Source organism: Mus pahari, chromosome 23, assembly GCF_900095145.1.
Source record: "Mus pahari chromosome 23, PAHARI_EIJ_v1.1, whole genome shotgun sequence".
NCBI classification, from domain to species: domain Eukaryota; kingdom Metazoa; phylum Chordata; class Mammalia; order Rodentia; family Muridae; genus Mus; species Mus pahari.
This window is the reverse complement of record NC_034612.1, coordinates 4955159-4974665: the sequence shown is the minus strand read 5'-3', so window position 1 is coordinate 4974665 and position 19507 is coordinate 4955159. Positions and strand designations below refer to the sequence as shown.

Below are 19507 nucleotides of genomic sequence, written 5' to 3'. Positions count from 1 at the left end.
GGTTGAGAGCAGTTGTTTTTGTGTAGGGTCTGGGTTTGAATTTTAGCACCTGTGTGGCAGCTAGAAACCAACCCTAGTTATAGTTCCAGGGGAACTGGATGTCCTCCGTAGATACTAGGCAGTCACATGTATTGTGAATACATATATGGAGGGGAAAAAATATGTATATTTTTAAAGGGGCACTTTCAGAAGACCCAGACTTGGTTCCTGGCACCTACATCATAGCTCACAGCCATCTCTGACTCCAGTCCCAGAGGATTTGACATTAGACATGCACGTGGTACCCTTAAGACATGCAAACACCTCCCACATATAAAACAGAGAAGAATGGAAACTCCCACATTAACTCCCGGATCAATCTGAGATGCAGCAGCGTTGCCACAGTAGCCCCGGTGAGCTCTAAGCAGAGAGCTCCACAGACAAGGCTCTCTTCGGGGACACTAGTAGCATGGCCACGTTCCTTTCCCCACCACCCCTTTTTCTTGTGGGTTCAGTAACTCACCTGGGTAGTGGAGGCATGTGCTGGCCTGCTGTGGAGGAACTTCAGCTAGCAGCCGGCTGTCCCCCCCTCCCCCATCATGACAGTCTGAACAGAACACAGCACACTTGGGGCTGAAATGGTCGTCATCAGCTCAGCCACGAACAGGTTAGATACCAGTACACAGGTTTTTTTTTCAGACTGCCCTAATGGACTTGTAAGAAACCAGCGAAACCTTCCACTGAGCGACCAGGAGGTGCCTCTGATGGCCTCCAGAACTCGAGGACATTCTGGCACGAGCTGAGGCTGCTGGGGGTTCTTCAAGGGCTCCGAAGACAGGCACGTGACCTGAGTTCGCGTCAGTGTTGTGCAGGATTTCTCTCCCACAAACTCAGATTAACTTTGCCCAGAACTGAAATGACAACTTCTAGGCACACCTAGCCCTTGGAGTCACCCCCTGTGGCTCAGCGTGGTCCTGTTCCCGGACACAGCATCCCTACGGCTCAGCGTAGTTCTCCCCTTCCCACCTCCCCTCTCAGCATCCCTGAGGCTCAGCGTGGTCCTGTTCCCGGACACAGCATCCCTGGGGCTGAGGAAGAGGTTCCCCTTGGCAATGAGCGTGGAGCCCATTTCCAGTCTTTGCCAGCTCTGCAGGAGCCTCTACATCGTGAGTCAAAGACAGGACAGAGCCAGAGCTGCAGGCGACAGCTCTAGGGACAGAGCAGCCCAATGATGTCTGGCAGGGAGAGGTTAACGGGAGCTCAGCTCTGTACCAACCACATAAGTGAAGTCAGGACCAAGGCTAGAAAAAGGAGTCATTTATTAGAGAAAACCAACCTTTCACACCCCTCCAGAGTCTGAAGACGACAGAGGAACCAACAGCTTGGTGGCACGCTGCTCCACTGACGCGACGGGCTGTGCACTCTGCACAGTGTCGGCAGGGATGGGGACAGGCAGGCCACGATGCCAGCAGCCCCGGGAAGGAACAGACTCCAGGGCCTGCCGACTCGCACCCAGGCAGCAGCTTCCCAAGTGAGAGGTGACAGGTGACGGTGAGGCTGCGCCAGACTCTGTGCAGCCCACGGACAGTGACAGCGCGGGGCCAGGTTCTGAAGTCACAGCAGCAGCCTGCTCTGTCTCCAGCTCCTGGATTTCAGCTCCATTTGCAGAGGCAACTGACATTTGTCCCCAAAGCCCAGCTGTCACCACAGGTAAACTGAGACTGTAATCACCACAGCAAGGACAGGATTGCGTTGCTTTTTTCCGTTTTGTTTTTTCTAAGGGACTGAGGGCATGGAAAATACAGCGCACCAATGAAACGAAATGTCAAAAAAAAAATACAAAAAAATATAAAATAGAAAAATGTATTTACAGGTAGTACATTACTATGATCAGAAAGCACAAAGACACCGGCTGCTATAATACATGCACTGTTTCAAGAGGCGGTTACTAAAAACTGCGAGGGAGAAGCCTGTAAAAAGAAAAGGGTCAAAAAGTTCAAACTTTTCATCCCTAATTTGCTACACTGATCAAAAAAAGGAGGAGTCCCCACGGCCCACGAGTCTATCAGCTCAGCGTATCCCCAGCTTACAACCGCACGCGACTCTCACGGGAGACAGCAGCGTGTGCGAGGAAGCCACGGTAAACTGTTCTACATGCTCACATGACAGCAAGCCCCCAGCGGCTGCACGGTGTGACCTTAGCAGGTTTAGTCGCTGTTTACTCATAGATATCTATGTGCACATATATATATATTTAAATATATATATGTACGTATGTATAAACCAACCGTGTCCTGCTCACTGCCAACACGGCTGGACATAGTCATTACAACAAATTCTTATGTGTATGTTGTAAGGAGTCATTTAATGTCTGTGGATTTAATAAGTCACTTCACACCACAGAAAATATTTAATAAATCCAAAAGAAAAAAGAAAAAAATAGGAGGACAGAAGTTCTGCCCTAGGTCTCTGAAATGGAGCCCCCAGAGGAAACTGGTCCCAAAGTTTTTGGAGGGTTCACTGGAGACTTCGGTTTGCTAATTGATCTTCGTCTGTTTAGTGTTCAAAGTTCTAGAACAACAACTTGCTCTTTGTAGTTTTTAAATAAGTCATCTTCTCCATCACCCCGCAAGTGAACAGTCTGGTGCAGATCCATAAAAACGTGAGGAAGGAGGGCCGGGCTGAGGGCCGGCCTGCCCCTTCTGGAAGGGTCCACTCTCCCAGAGCGGAGAAGAGAAGGGCTGTGCAGGGCTCCAGTGCCCTCTGCGAACGCTCCCCTCAGACAAACTCCAGTCACACTGTAGTTCCATGAGCAGGCGGTGAGAGAGGACGGCGAGGACAGCGCTCTGGTCACCTCTCCCACGTCATCATACTTCCAGGAACCGGGAGCTGCTGGACTTGGAGTGGAAGGGCTCAGACCACATCCTCCGTAAATCACCCTGGGTCAGGAGGGACACAGCAGAGGTCCAGGTCAAACAAGAGGCAGCAGTCCTTACTATCAGGATGATCAGGACGCTAGAGCCATCAGCTTTGCTCACAGCAGATGCCCAGGCCTGTCTGTGGGGCCTCTCTACGCCAGGCCTGAGGGAAATCCTGACTCCCTGGCCTGCTCTGTTTATAAAAACCTGGCAAACAAAAAGTCCCTCTGTGGGCTGACACAGGTCCACACAAACCTCAGGGATGTGTACAGTGGACACATACTGGGGAGGCGGTGGGTGTCTCTGAGTGCACCAATCTGGTTCATAGAGCCACCTCCGGCTAACTAGGGCTACAGTAATCACACTGTGAAACCGTGTTTCAAAAAGAACAAAAATCCTTAATAAGAAAAAAATTGAGTTGAGGGACAACAGTCATATATTGCCTTAATAGTATATATTGATTTAGATTTAAGTGTATGAGTATTTTGCCTGCCTACATGCATGTATGTATAGCATGTGTGTATACCATGCGTGTGCTCGGTGCCCACGGAGGTCTAAAGGCAGTGTTGGGTCCCCAGGAACTGGAGTTAATACCACACATTACTGTGAACCAACAACAGCAAGGACTTGAACCACTGAGCCGTATTTGCAGCCCCGATATTAAGCACTTCTTAGTTCATTCCAGACAAATGGTATTACAGAGCCACCAGGCAGCACCAGGGCCCGGCTGTCTTCTGTTTGGCATTTGGGAGGTGGGGACTGAACCCAGGGCCTCACAAGCTTCAGCTCCAGCCCTTTAGGTTTCTGCATCTATACAGGAGCTTCCTAAGTTGCCCACACTGGCCCTGAACTCCCCTCTTGGCTTCCCCTAGTCCTCAGTGTTCTGAGGAGGGACACAACAGTGTAACTAGGAGCCCTTCCCCACGCGGCCATGCTCTCACCTTTAGGTAGGCCATGGTGAGGAGCGGCAACAGAGTAAATGGCACCAAGTAGAGGAGAGCTGGCTGGGCAGCTCGGTGGATGCGAGACGCCACAGTCGCAGTGAGCAGACCTAGGAGAGAGGGAGGCATTCGTGAGTGGCTCTGACACAGATACCAGGTAGAACTGTCAAGGAATCAAGAGACCAGTGAGGGGACTCTGAAAGCCCGCATCCTGCCTCTTAGCCTCCTAACCTGCGTGTTGGGGTGACAGCACTCGCTGACTCCTCACAGGGTGGCAGGCTGGCAGGAACTCACATGTCATGTATGCAGGTTAGGTAGTGACAGCAAGCCGCTCTCTCTCTCTCATACTCTGTGTGTGGTGTGTGCGTGCACTGTATGTCTGCCCTCGTCCAACTGTGACTTCCTGTTTGCGGTTTGTGAATTGGCTGGAGAATCATTAATATGGAAAAGTGTGAGGTCACAGGTGACTTTGAAGGCAGCAAACAAAGGATGGTTTATCCAGTGGCTAGACCCTTCGCATCCCACGTGTGCTGGCCATGTTTTTTCTATGCCTTCCTCAGGTATGTGCACTCAGCCCCTCAAGGACTCCTCTGGCTATCTAAACAGCAGGCAGTCACTGCTTTTCTGGGCAGCAGCTGGAAGACAGCACTGATGGCGAACGCTGGAGGAAAGTGAGGGCCCGGCTGCTTTCCCGCTGGTCTTTCTTACCTACAAAGTACCCGATGAGGGTGCAGTGGAAGTAGGAGACCTTCTGCATGCGCCCAGAGATATTGGCGGGGCCAGGGGCCCCACACGAGTCGCCACTGGCTTGTTTCTTGTAGTTGTCATAGCGAAGAACAAAGCATAACAGAAGGCCAGGCATCACAATGTCCCCAATGCCCAGCATAGAGAAGTGACTTCCAGTGGAGCTGAAACACAAGGGCACACGTTAAGGGTACTGCAGTCTACCATCTCTGCCTTCTGTCTGAAGACGTTTAAAGACAAAATGCAGGCAGTGTCTGGGCACTGGGTAAAGGTTATTTGTGTGGTGCTTAAATACTGATTTTCTCTGCCCTCGTATCTGGTTCAATCTGGACACAGCACTGTAGTGCTTAGGACAAGGCTCTCCTGTCTCAACTTTGTGTAAACAATTCTTACCATTTATTCTCTGCCTTGTCAATAAATGCTGATAAACCAATGTCTGGGCAGAAGAGAGAACAGGGTGGCCCTTCTGCCAGCCAGAGGAGGAGGAGAGGATCTGAGAAGACACTGAGAAAAACCTCTGAAGCTCAAAGAGCCAGATCAGTAATAATATGAAGTATCATATCACGGGCTGGGGCTGAGAGGGAGCCAGATCACCCCAGGAGTTACTCGAAGTCCTTTATCTGCCCTGTTTGAAGGTGCAGCTTAAAACCAATCTTGGTTTCTGTGTGGTTGGTTATTAGGGACTAGCAAAGGTAAAGAAATATAGCTGCCTATTAATCCATTGATTCCGCTTACACAAAAATGATTTTACAATAAAAGGACTCCTTCCTTTTGGTTTGAGACAGGGTGTCACTTAGCCCTGGCTGGCCTGGAACTATACAGACCAGGCCACTTGAACTTATAAAAAGCTACTTGCTTCTGTCTCCCAAATCCCAGGACTGAAGGCATGTGCCACCATGATACCCCCTCCCCCATTTGCTTTTTGTTTGTTGTTTTGAGATAGGATCTTGCTATGAGGCCAAGGTTGGTCTCAAAGTTAGACTCTCCCTTAGCCCCCTGAATCCTGGCATTATTGGCACGAGCCACTATGGCAGGCTCAACAAGAGCCTTTCAATGTGCAAAGATCCCAGAATCTCCAAGGTGGCTGCTGCTTCTGGGGAGCACTCAGTGTTTGTCAGGTAATCCACACATAGGCACCTTATGCGAGTGTCCCCTCTCTGTGACACCCCTGAAAGGACAGATGAGACCTAGCACTGTGTTGAAGAGATCACTCCCACACTTGGGGAAAATAAGGAGAAAGTTCTTTACTGAGACTAAAACAGCGCGAGGCAGACTGTGGCTGATGTCCAAAGCACGGGCCAGGATGTCACTAACTACACACACGGAAGACTTGCTCAGTCTCTCGGAGCCTGGGCCTAAGGTGAGGTACACTCTGAACGAATTATACAGACAGGAGACAGCCAGTCTGGCCACTTAGGCAAATGGGAGACCACACACTGTCATTTTAAGTACACAGGTATTTTCTCAACAGTTGTCACCCAGAGAGAGTCACCCTGCTCACGGGGAGTTGACTGATGTTGCTCCTTAAAGGTATGTTTTGTGTTCTAGGACTGGCCCTAATTGCTGGTTCTAAGTCAGGATGTCTCCTTGGTTATGGGAGTGGAGTCTAATAGGATGAATCCTGAACAGACATCCACACCCCAGCACCCTGAATTCTCTCCAGCAGGCCTTGTTCACACTACTCACCTTCTAGTATTTGGGAGGTAACATTGCTTTGGCTAAGCCCCACTTGTGACTTAATGTCTCCTTAGCAACTCTTCTAGAAAATCCTTTACAGTGTCAACTCTGTCGCTCTGTTTCTCCTACATCAGACTGAAGAGCACACTGGCTTTGCCAAAATTACTTCACTGAGATTGTTACCATGAAAATAATTTTACAAATGTCTCGGGGGAAAAAACAAAACAAAACGATTCTGTTCATTTCAGCCAAGTGTACAAATCAGAAGCTGCAGCCCCACGCCGTTGTGGTGTGATACCACTCAGCACACCTGTGGACGGTGAGGCCAGCCTCTTACATGTCTCTCTGATGCTCACCAGGAAGAGTCAGGGTGACAAGGAACAGCATCACAGTTCACATGAGACAGATGCCAGCACAGCTGGAAGGCACAAGCAGTGACAGGGGAACCTTGTCCCACCTCCCAGGCAGCCAGGTGCTCTGGTGAAAACAAGGCGCTCTCACGCCTTACATGTTGGGCCTGGCATCCCAGTGCCTACTCACGTATGACAGGGCCTGCTTCTCTGGTGAGGATAACACACATTCCAACAAAGCACTGGATTTTTGCATCCCCACATCCCAGGGCGAGTGGGACATCAAAGTGTTGAGCTTGGTCCTCACCACCTAGCCCAGGATTCTTTGTTTCCTCATTTTCCAGAACACTAGAGACTTCTCTCTACTGGAACAAACTGGGAAACTCTAAAGCGGGGGTTCTCAACCTTCTTAATGCTGTGACTGACACTTTAATACAGCTCATGTTTGGTGACCCTCAACCATAAGATTATTTTCATTGCTACTCCCTAACAGTAATTTTGCTACTGGTATAAATCATAACATAATTGGTGTTTTCTGATGGTCTTATGACCCCTGTGAAAGGGTCATGCCCAAAAGGGGTTGAGAACCACAGATCTAAATAATCGTAGATGATATTTTTTGAGACAGGGTTTCTCTGTGTAGTCCTGGCTATACTCAAGAGATCTGCCTGTCTCTGCCTCCCCAGTACTGGGATTAAAGATATGTACAACCCAGCTAAATTTAGGTGATTTAGACTAAAAAAGTACATGTCTACAGACTATTCCAACAGCTATAGAATACACATTCATCTCAGCAGTCTGTGAAATTTTAAGAAAATACAACTACATCACATTTCAGGTGATAAAGCAAAAGCAAGTCTTAAAGATCCCTGAAATAATGTCATGCATTTTATCAGGTTATGGGAACAGAAGCAGAAGTGAATAAGTAAGAAGACTATAGAACCCGCGTCTTGGTTTGAATAAGAAACGCCCTTAGGCTTGTGTGTATGAGTATTTGGCCCACAGCTGGTGGCTCTGTTTTCCAAAATTTCGAAGCCATTAGGAGGTGAGGCCTGGGCTGGTAAGATGGCTCAGAGGGTAAGAGCACTGACTGCTCTTCTGAAGGTCCTGAGTTCAAATCCCAGCAACCACATGGTGGCTCACAACCACCCATAATGAGACCTGGCGCCCTCTTCTGGTGTGTCTGAAAACAGTGGGGGGTTATAGGGGGCTTTGGGGATAGCATTTGAAATGTAAATGAAGAAAATATCTAATAAAGAATAATCATAAGAAAACAATAAATATATCTTAAAAAAAAAAGTGAGGCCTACAGGGAGGGAGGGTCCCCTGGGGTGATGGCGGTGGACTGAGGGACTCTGTTTCCTGATGCTCAGAGCAAGCCATGTCCCAAGTTTCCACCACTAGAGATGGAGTCCCAGCCATCAGACATACCTCCCTTGCTGGGATGGACTGTATCCCCTTAAATCATGGACAGGATGAGCCTCTTATAGGTGCTTCTGTGGGGATTTTGTTACTTGAACAAGAAGGTAACTAACACACTACACAAAGACTGAACAACACAGTCTTGAGTAGCAGTGGTCAAAGAATAAATAAAAGCCCCAACATGTCAGAGCTCTCGGGACACAACCGGCACAGCGCAAGTGTTGCCTTACAGCCTTTAGTGTGCCCGCCCATGAAAGCAGTCACTAAACTCTTACGACGGCAAAGCCTCAGCACAAGTAGGGGACTGGCAGACGGGGGTGTGTGTGTGTGTGTGTGTGGGTGAGTCAGACTGAAGCAGCAGGGGTGTGACAATCAATGGATCCTTTGAAATTTTATGTTCCCCAAATTGGAAGATCGAGGTAAAATGGATAAATCCCTAGATATATACGATCAGCCAAAATTAAATCAAGGCTGTAGTAGTTCCAACAGATCTAGAGTGAGCAATGAAGTTAAACTCAGCACTAAGGGGAAACCCACGACTGCGCAGACACATTCCTGCAGACCTGAGACCATCTGCACGGTCAAACTACTCCACGCAGACAGGAAGGACACGGTAAACTCACCACACCGAGCCAGGGTTAACTTTCCTACCAGGCAAAGCCCAGGTAAGGACTCCACCTTCCCTGGTGCTGCAGGCAGAAGACTTGTCAATAAAAATTCTTGCGACTGAAGCCAACGGCACACTAAAGACCAAGCGCACAGCCAGGCTCGCTCACTCCAAGCATCTGAGGAGACTCAGCTCAAGCCATATGCTCCTTCCTTGTTTTTTCTTTTTTGATATGGTGCTTAAATTCTTAAAGCCATAAGACAAGGGAAAAACCGAAACAAAACCCCCACCTCACCATGTAGCGCAGGCTGGCCTGGCCAGTGATGGTTTTCTATAGACCAACCATGACTCCTCTGAGAAAAAAACCCCAGTCATGATGCTTCTCCCACTCCCAAAGTGCCAGGCGAGTGGAACCCTGGAAACTCAAGCAGGGCAGCGAGGAGACGTCTGTGTGAAGTCACTGGGAAACGCAGACCTACTCACCGGTTAGCATTGACGCCCCACAGATTTAATGACCACCATCAGAATTCCAGCAACTTTTTTTTTTTTTTTTTTTGGTTTTTCGAGACAGGGTTTCTCTGTAAAGCCCTGGCTGTCCTGGAACTCACTTTGTAGACCAGGCTGGCCTTGAACTCAGAAATCCGCCTGCCTCTNCAGGAAGGATAGGCATTATTACCTCATTTCAAACTGTGTCAGAGTCTCAGCACACAAGCCGATGGGACAGACCAACTGCAGAGTGCACTCTCATACCTGACTCTCCTTCTTATGGTGCTAGCAATGGAATCAGGCTATGCAAGCTCTGCTGTTACGTTATATCCCCAACCCAGACACGACACATGCATTGAAGACACTTTTCTACAACGTATCTGGGAAAGCTGGATGTTCCTGTAAATTACAATGAAAGTGGATGCCTGTGGGGGGTGGGAATAGGAATGGCTCCCACAGACTTGTGTATTTAAATGCTTGCTCATAGAGAGTGGAACTATTAGAAGGTGTGGCCTTGGTGGAGGAAGTTGTCACTGGGGGCATCAAGTCTACCTATGTGCTACCATGCTTCCTGCCAAGATGACAATGGACTGAACCACTGAACTGAAAGCCAGCCCCAGTGAAATGCTTTCCCTTGCGAGCTGCATGGTCACGGTGTCTCTTCACAGCAAGAAAAACCCTACTAATAACTAAGACAATCCAATCTCTTATCTGTCATAAAACCAGCTCAAAATGAATTAAAGGGCCAGAAGGCTCAGTGGTTAAGAGCACTGGCTGCTCTTCTAGAGGACCCAGGATCAGTTATAGTACCCACATGCCAGCTTACAATCACTGTCCGGCTCCAGGGGCTCTGCTGCCCTCTTGTGGCTCCAAGGGCAGCAGGCACACGTGGTACATGGAGATGCAAGCAGAAAATTAAAATGTATTTAAAAAAAAACAAAAAACAAAACCGCGAGTCCAGAAACTTTAACACTGGTAAGGGCAGTACATTCCCAGCCATAGACAGGCAGGATTCGGTAATGGCTTCAACAGCCTACGCAATCCCGAGAACTGACAAACAGGACTGCATTTAGGGCTCCAACCAAATGAAGCAAACAAAAGTGAAGAAAGACAGCTTGTATTTATGTTAACCAGGGACTAATAACTGCAGTATATAAAGAACTCAAAACTTGAAACAAAGTAACCAATAGGAACTGAATTGAACAGAGTTCTCAGAGGTACAAATGACTAATAAACACTTGAAGAAAGTCACAGTATGACTCTATCCCACCCGTCAGAGTAGTCCCTGTGGAGACAACAGAGGCCCGGGGTTGAGCTGACCACAGCTTAACCCTCAGCACTCAGCTGCCAGATCCCTGAGCTCTTGGCTCACCAGAGTTAATCCCTTGAGACACTATGAAGGGAAAAGAAATAAACACAACAACAAAACCCAAAAAACCAAAAATGCCAGGGCAAGCGCACGTGACGAATTCACAACACTACGTGCTAACGTTAAATTCCCCGCCTACACAGGTCTGCAGATGATGGCCCTTCCCAGTGTAGGGTAAGGATGCTGGTGAAAGACAATCCACGCAAGAAGGCAGTGTGTTCCGTGTGTGGGAAGGGGACCCCAGGCTAGTCCTACCTTGGGAAGACCAATTTTCCAGGCAAAGACAGGCGAGGAACATCACGCCCCACATTGGGTCCCAGGTGGAGCTTCCGGGACAGAACGTCGAGGGGATTGTCAGCTGGCTGTGTGGCCACTTTCACCATGACATTGCTGTTGAAGATGTAGGCTGAGAAGAACACCTGCCAAGATGAAGAGATGCTGCACCAGGAGCTGCCAGCCACCCACAGTAGCCAGTAGCCACCTCTGCCCTAATGGCCCGACCCTAAAGCATCTGACTTCGTGTCTGTGGGGCCTGCAGGCTGCAGTGTCTTTCCTCAGCCACAACCACTCCCTGACCAGTGGAATCCAGGAGAGCTCCCTCCTATGCAAGCGCCCTCGTCAGCACGCTGCCTGTTCCACCTGTCACGGACATTGCCTGCTGTATCAAGTGGCCACCAACAAACGGTACCAGTATGGCCATCCGTGACGAAGACCTGCGCTCCACATCAGAGGGAATCAATCACCAGACAGTCGGCGTGCCAGGCTTCGGGGATTCAGACAGCTTTGAGCAGCAACCACATCAACTGACTTCAGTAGAGAGCAGCAAGTACACACTCACCCAGAAGACATCGTAGATGAGAAGCCCTGAGAGAAGCAGGCAGGAGACCTTGAGGCTTGGCAGGCGGACGAAGGCGATCATGGCAACACAGAGACCCATGGCCAGAGCTAGAGTGTAGAGGAAGAATGGGGATCAGTGTGTGGATGGGGGTCTCTCTCCATAAGCTCTTGACTAGCCAGCCCCAGGGGCTCCATCGTTTGTACTTCGGCAGCCCATCTGGACCTGCTAGGGTGTGAGGTAGGTCACCGCATTCTGCCATACAAGGCTGGGCTGCCTGCAGGTCTGCACCTGTGGTCTCTGTCATCCTGAGCTACCTGAGACCCCCACACTCCTGTCTTGACACTCTATTCCTCTGGACAGAGGATATTACCTTATTAAAAAGTCAATTTAGCTGGCCAGAGTGGTGCACAAACTATGCCTAGCACTCAGTAGGGCAGAGGCAGGCAGATCTGAGTTCAAGGCCAGCGTGGTTTACAGAGTGAGGCCTTGTCTTAAAAAAAAGCTCACTTGGACTGGAGAGATGGCACTGACTATTCTTCCGAAGGTCCTGAGTTCAAATCCCAACAGCCACATGGTGGCTCACAACCATCCCTAATGAGATCTGACACCATCTTCTGGTGTGTCTGAAGACAGCTACAGTGTACTTATATATAATAAATAAATCTTAAAAAAAAAAAAAAGGTAACTTATTCCTGAGTCCTCTCCCTTCATTCAGACACCATTCCAATAATTCAGTTTTCTCTATTATATTTTTCCTATCAGTCCATCAATGTAATATCTACAACACTCCAGAAGAGGGCATCAGATCTTGTTACGGATGGTTATGAGCCACCATGTGGTTGCTGGGATTTGAACTCCAGACCTTCAGAAGAGCAGTCGGGTGCTCTTACTCACTGAACCATCTCACCAGCCCTATCTACAACATTTTAATCTTGACATATTTGCCAACAATCCTCCTTCGATCTGCCTCCCAGTTCTCTGATCAATTTATACACATGTCCCCTAAGGCCAATTTCTTTCTTTCTTTTTTTTAAAGAAAAAGATGTATTTATTTTATGTATATGAGTACACCATAGTTGTCTTCAGACATATCAGAAGAGGGCATCAGATCTCATTACAGATGGTTGTGAGCCACCATGTGGTTGCTGGGAATTGAACTCAGGAAGTCTAAAAGAGCAGTCAGTGCTCTTACCCGCTGAGCCGTCTATCCAGCCCTAGGATATACATTCTTTCATTTTAACTGTGCAGAGTTTTAAGTGTGTATGATGTTTCAGGGTTTTAAGCATGTATAGTGATTTTACAATTCTTTTATTACACTTATTTCATAGGGTGTATGTTTAGGTCAAAAGACAACTTGCGGGAGTCAGTTCTCTTAGGATAATGTGGTCCCCAGGACTGAACTTGGGTTAATCTTCTTTACTCCTTGAGCCACCTGGCCACCTTAGCACATTCAGTGAATTTTAGCTCGTGTTGGTACTCACTCTGAAAGGAGAGATAACTACAGATATAAAATATAATTAGCCAGGTGGTGAGGTGCACACCTTTAATCCCAGTGCTCAGAGGCAGAAGCAGGCGGATCGCTGTGAACTGAAGGCCACCCTGGCCTACAGAGAAGTTCCAGGACAGCCAGGGCTACACAGAGAAACCCTGTTTGGAACACACACAGTAAATATAGAAAACCTTTACTGGGAGGACGTCATGCCTGGAAATTTATCTTTAGAAAGTCATGTATGCTGTGACACAGTTCGAAAGAGCACCTGCCTAGGTGGATCGGGGTGATGCCACATCTATCCCAAGGAGTAGACCTAGCAGGCTTATCTCAGGCGTTAGAGCAGGAAGTGCTCCTACCCACTGAGTCTATTCTACCCAAGTATCTGTTTTTATCTATTATATTTGTAATATTTATTTCCACCTATATAAAGAAATATTTACCTGAAAACTTGTCTTATAAGCAAAAATGGGGGCAATGACTATGAAGGAACGATAAAACCGCTCACAGAACCGTCTTCTAAAGGAAGAACTAGTGAGTGGTTATGGCTGCCTGCCTTAGGAAAGCCCGTGGGCAGATGCCAGGGCCACAGGGACACTGTGCTGGCGCAGTGTAGGGCACAGGGGCAGGAAGGCCTAGGACTGAGTCTGTGAGCTCTGTCTAGAGTAGGTTCCTTTGCTGGCAGCTCAGCTTGCTTCTGCTCAATCAATTGTTATGTGGCCCTGGATTATAGGCATATAGAACTGGTACGCGAAGCAAACATTCACTGATAATAAATTATAAACTTAAAAGACATAATTTTACTACTGGAGACAAAAAACTCTGCATACTAATACTATGCTAGACATTTTTGCATGAACTGGTCTTGGCTGAGTGATACTGTCTAGGAAATACCTTCACTACCCCAGAGATGATAGCTGGCACTGCAAAGAATGCGGCTTTGCATATGTATACAATGCCAAATGTCAGAAGTATGCTTATGACTATCTTGGAAACTTAAGTATTCTATCCTAATTTGAAGCTGAAATTTATTCAATTGTTTTTTTGTTTTGTTTTTTTTAATTAAAAACTAGGCCAGTAACTCAAAACAGCAATTCTTTTTATTATCATTATCTTTTTTTTTTTTTTTTTTTGAGAGGGTTTCACAGTGTGGCCCTGGTGCCCTGGTAACTGTAATTTGCTTTATAGATCAGGTTGACCTTGAACTCACAGAGGTCCTCCTGCTACTGCAATGATGGACCTAAAAAGCTCGTGCCAGCATGTTCTACAGAATGGGTTCCAGGATAGCCAGCCTACACAGAGAAACTTTGTTTTGGAACAAACACACACATGTGCCATCATGTCTGCTTCAAATAGCAATTGTAACCCCACCCAACCCAACCAGAGTTATGCTAATTCAGTATTTACATGCTGAGAAAAGGCAGCAGAGTATGAGAAGCCTCCGTGTTCTGTTACACCATTGTGTTTCTCGGAGAGAGAAGATGTGGAACAGTGCAACTGTATCATACATCAGTATGACAGAGGTCTTTGAGGCAGGGCAGGCTGTGTCTTCAGAAATAGGCTGTCAGTGAAGACACATGATGCTGCAGTACCCGTGCACCGCGCCAAAGCCGTGGTTTCACTGTGTGTGTGATTCTGAATTAACTTCTGCTGTTCACAACTGTTTTGAAATTTACACATTCGCACTGGTCCCACAGTTGAGGCTGTGACCTATGAAACCACGCGAGGTTCAGTCACAGCCTATGCATGTCATCACTCACCGTCCATGAGAAGCCAGTGGCCAGTGAGAACCCAGATGAGGACAAGCATGACAGACAGGGAGAAGGACAGCAGCTCAGCAGCAGTGAAACGCCCACAGCAACCGAAGGAAATCCTGGAAAAGACATGGAATGCACTCAGTGACTGGCTGACCCCGTGATCAGTGTTCACACTGGCTGGATCAGAGCAGGGCGATACCTCATACCCAGGATCCTAGAAGATCCAAGCCTCGCTGGCGTCATCTATGAAATACTCAGGGATTACCCTTCAGTTCCCACTTGGGAATGCAGTTCATTTTCTAAATTTATATTTTATCTGTTACTCTCACTGTGTGTGTGTGTGGGGGGGTATGAGTGGAGGTCAGGTGAGAGCACTGTGAAGTCAGTCTGTCCTTCCACTGTGAAGATCAAGAATTGAGCTCAAGCCATGAGGATTAAATAGACAAGCACTTTTACCCACTGCACTAAGACTATTTTTTAATACGAAGTTATTAACATTGCTGTCTAAAAGTATAATGTAAAAGAATCAGTCCCTGGGAGTTAAATATAAGGCAAATCTTATTTTTAAGAGAAAAATAAAATCAAGAAAGGAAGAGATTCCATTCATTTAGCAATGATGAAATAATATGTGTAAGATGGGGAAATGTACTTGGCCGTCACTAATTTCTGAAAAACCAGATGCCACAAGTGATTATTATCCAAGGCCACCTCCGACTGTGTCCGTGGAGCAATGGCTCCTGGGGGAAGATGTTAACAATGCAGTGAGCCAAGGCAGCAGCGCCCACAGGCCAGAGTCTCTCCCATGGGGTCTTGAATGCAAGCACCGCTCTGCTCTCCCTGCTTCCTTCCTACTCTAGCTGACAGGGAGCAGACGGGTGTCTGCATTTCCTGTGCCACAGGAAGGGCAAGGGAGATACTATCTCCAACTTTAGAAAGGACATATGCATGTCACTCCCCAGTCTCTGGCCAACACCCGATACTCTGATACCCTAGAGGGAAAGTCCCGAGTACTCACTTGTTCTGAGGTGAGCAGGGCCTTGTTAAATACTGGCACATCGGGAGAAGAAGAAAAGCAAAAGCTATTGTAGCAAGAACTAGGAAAAGAAAATATGTTTCATTAATTTTTTTCTTTATGCATTACAGGAAAAGAATGGCATAACTCATGGAAGATGGTTTTCTAATATATTTTTCTTATCAAGTAGAAAAGTTACCTAAATGATCTTTCCCCTGTTTGTCTGCTTGTGCTGAAGCTGGGACCCAGGGACCGTATGTATGTATGTATGTATGTATGTATGTATGTATGTATGTATGAATGTATGTACATATGTATGTGGCACTGAGCTGTGTGTCCAGGAGAGGTCTTCCACTACTGCATGGATAGCTACATTAAAAACAAAAACCAACACTTAGCACCTAGTGTGCCATAGATGGGGACAGGGAATGCTGTTTATTCTCCTGTAACACAGGAAGAAGGAACCACAGCAGGCAGAAGACACGCTCTTAAAGTCACCCATCTTTGGATAATATTGTCCCTGCATGTCCATCTTTGCATAGCCTGGAAACACTGCAAAGCTGGCAGCTGTGATTAGCTGTCAATATTTCTCCCCTCCCCCACCTTTTTTTGGGGGGTTTTTTTGAGACAGGGTTTCTCTGTAGCCCTGGTTATCCTGGAACTCACTCTGTAGACCAGGTTGGCCTCGAACTCAGAAATCCGCCTGCCTCTGCCTCCCGAGTGCTGGGATTAAAGGTGTGCGCCACCACTGCCTGGCAATCTTAGTGTTCCTTTGCCCTGCCAAGTACTGGGATTTATTATTTATTTTTATATGTTAAGTACACTGTAGCTGTCTTCAGAAACACCAGGAGAGGGCATCAGATGTCATTACGGATGGTTGTGAGCCACCATGTGGTTGCTGGGATTTGAACTCACAGTCAGTGCTCTTAACCACTGAGCCATCTCTCCAACCCCCACTATCATTCATTTTGCAGCATGTATTCATTTATTGTGTTCTGAGCTGCCTTTGATTAAATGTGTGATCCATCCCTGTGAGAGCAGAATTGCCATCAGTCAGCACTCCCCACAGCCTCCCAGATGAACTCTGCTCCTCAGCTCAGTCATTAGCTGCACACCTAGTGGGTTTTATTTGTTTGTTTGTTTTGGTTTCTCCACATAGGGTTTCTCTGTGTGGCCCTGGCTGTCCTGGAACTCACTCTGTAGACCAGGCTGGCCTCAGAAATCCTCCTGCCTCTGCCTCCCAAGTGCTGGGATTAAAGGCGTGTGCCACCACTGCCTGCTTGTCAATATTTCTATCTGCAGACCCATTAGTAGAGGATGCTAACAGCTACTGTGACTAACAAGACCTGTGGGTTGTCTGCCAGAAACAAGTCACAATTACTTGGCATCACTAAAGCTCCTGAGTTTTCTAATCCCTGGCTTTCTTGAAGACTCTGGTAACAGATAATGAACTCACATGGCATGGCACATACATTACAATTTTGATTCCTTTTAATAAACTTGCAGCTAAATTACCTGCTGTACATATCGTGAAAACGACTTGAACTGAATCAAAGAAGAAGAACATGACGAGGAGAGAGACAGATGCTCCAATCGGGAGGAACAGAGCTTGGGTGGAATCAATGGTCTGGATACCTGAAGAGGACAACAGGACACATTAACCCTTACTTCATAATAGCAACATAACCACCACCCCTGCCTTCATAGACTACTGCACAGGCTGAGCATGACATGATGCACTGATGTCACCTAAGAGGTCAGAGGTCATATACGTTCTCACAGCCTGAGGTAACAGGTCATCAGAGAAATGCCTCAATATGTGGCTAGAAGGGAATTCACTCTACCCCAGAGGGTTTAAGCACTGAGGTGCATTTTTAAACTGTCCTCTTTATTTGATGTGTATGGAGTACTGCCCGCACGCAGGTCTGTGTGCACGCCGCACCCACAGAAAATCAGAAGGCAGCTGCAGACCCCCTAGACCTAGACTTACAAGCAGGGTCAGCTGCCGTGCATGCGGGTGCTGAGAAGCAAATGTTGGAAGAGCAGCCAGTGCCGAGCCATCCTCCCAGAGGCTTGGTGAACTGGAACGGGACCTGAGTTTCTAGACCTGCCATGACCTCAGTCTGTATCCAGACTCCATGTTTTACAGCTGCCATCCTTGTCCTTCAAGGAACATAACATGCCTGTGCATTTTCCAGTAACTTACGGAACACAGAGGGTTCCTGGGATTAATAGGTGGCTCCCAGGCCCCAAGGCTTTCAACGAGAGAGGATGAGCTCTTGCTGTCCTTGGTGCCTTCAGTCTGACAGTGACCAAAGGCACAGACACTCCCCTGTCTGCCCTTCCCCGCCCGCCTCCTGAGGGCAGGTTAAGGGCGTGGACCCGACTGCCACTGCCCAGCTCCTGGGGGGGAGTGGTGCTGGTGCTGGCGGAGGTTTGACTGTGACATTTTAAGGCGTCAGAGAGGAGAGTAAAGAGAAACGTCCTCGGACAGAGCAGGACACAGCTCAGTGTTCTTTCTTAATTCTTGGCTGCCCAGTGGAATCATCGAGATTTTCATTATTTGGAATTACAGTTACTTATTTACTTACTTATTATTTATTGTCTGTGTCTGTATGTGGGTGGAGGTCAGAGGACATGCATGTGGGGTTGTAGCCTTCTCCCATGTGGGTTCCCAGGCTTGGCACCCCATGCCTGTAACAGCTGAGCCACCCTGCCAGTTCTGAAGAGACCATCTTAAACATTACATTACTTAGATAATTAAATCTCTAGGGGTTAGGTCTAGCTAAAATTCTACACAGAAAAGTTAATTTTGCACCAGGAGCTGAGACCGGTGAGCAGAGTAATTGCAGAGAAGGGAATGTCAGAATCTGATGGCGGCTGAATAAAAGGGACCCCGCACCTCACCCTGTGTTCTGTATGCCATAGACTTAATTAATCCTGCTGAGATGTCATATGAAAACTGCCACACAAGCGATTATAATTGAATATTTAAAGTAAAAATCTGTGCTAAGGCTGCAGGTAAATGACCCTTTCAAGATGGAACTTAGGCATCAGGTCTCAGTAATCACACCAGGCAGGCCACAACTGCCTGTGTTATCGATAGCTCCAGGGGATATGATGCACTCTTGTGGCGTCTGTGAGCACCCACACTCTTGTGCCCATACCCTCCCATATACACATGCATATAATCTTTAAAATAAATAAATCTTCACACACACACACACACACACACACACACACACACACACACACACACACACCCCTCTGCTGATCTTAAAACTAGGCTTGGAAACTGGCAACAGAGCTTATTGTTTGGCAAAGGCACTTGTGCCAAGCCTGATGTCCTGGACCTGTGTGGTGGAAGAAAGGAGACTCCCATATGCCCTAGTGTGAGCACCTAGAGGACACAGCTGTATGAAATCCCTTCCCCTAAAGAGTTCTCAACGCTTCTGTGGGTCACAGATTTCACAAAAGAAAGCAATGGTTTTGAAAATAAATGATTTTAAGTAAGAACAAGACCCCTTTTAAAAACCTAAACCATGTCCACATTCTTTCCTGTGAAACAAAGCATGCTATGGTCTACAGATAAAGTCATCTTGTCTGTGGGTACGGTTAATTCCCAGCAATCACCACTCTGAGACTACTTATTAATAAATGCTTAGGCCATACATAAGCTTCAGTTTGTTCTTCAACTCACTCTTAAGCGACACGGCTGGTTCTCTCGCCTTACCTCCTTATGCCCATCTCCTTGTCTCTGTATGTTGAGCTTTCTGGGAAAAATCTCACCTGTTCCAGACTATTTCCCAGAATTCTCTCTATTCCTGCTGGATGTCCCACCTCCTATTTTCTGACTCAGCTCACTGGCCATAAGCATTCTCTCTCTCTCTCTCTCTCTCTCTCTCTCTCTCTCTCTCT

The 19507-nt window shown here is 47.5% G+C and overlaps 1 protein-coding gene across 1 annotated transcript in view; it reads right to left on the bottom strand.

The window, feature by feature from the left end:
• Positions 1–1826: 1826 nt before the first annotated feature.
• The window catches only part of Sppl3 (signal peptide peptidase like 3), an 83080-nt gene continuing 65399 nt past the window's right edge, over positions 1827–19507 (bottom strand). Inside the window, exons 4-11 of the mRNA XM_021186741.2 lie at positions 17105–17224; positions 15593–15671; positions 14581–14693; positions 11332–11438; positions 10749–10912; positions 4547–4746; positions 3839–3948; positions 1827–2918 (exon numbers count right to left, since the gene is read on the bottom strand). Of these exons, the coding sequence (XP_021042400.1) occupies positions 2847–2918; positions 3839–3948; positions 4547–4746; positions 10749–10912; positions 11332–11438; positions 14581–14693; positions 15593–15671; positions 17105–17224 (965 nt within the window). The 3' untranslated portion in view covers positions 1827–2846. The remainder of the gene's footprint in view (positions 2919–3838; positions 3949–4546; positions 4747–10748; positions 10913–11331; positions 11439–14580; positions 14694–15592; positions 15672–17104; positions 17225–19507) is intronic.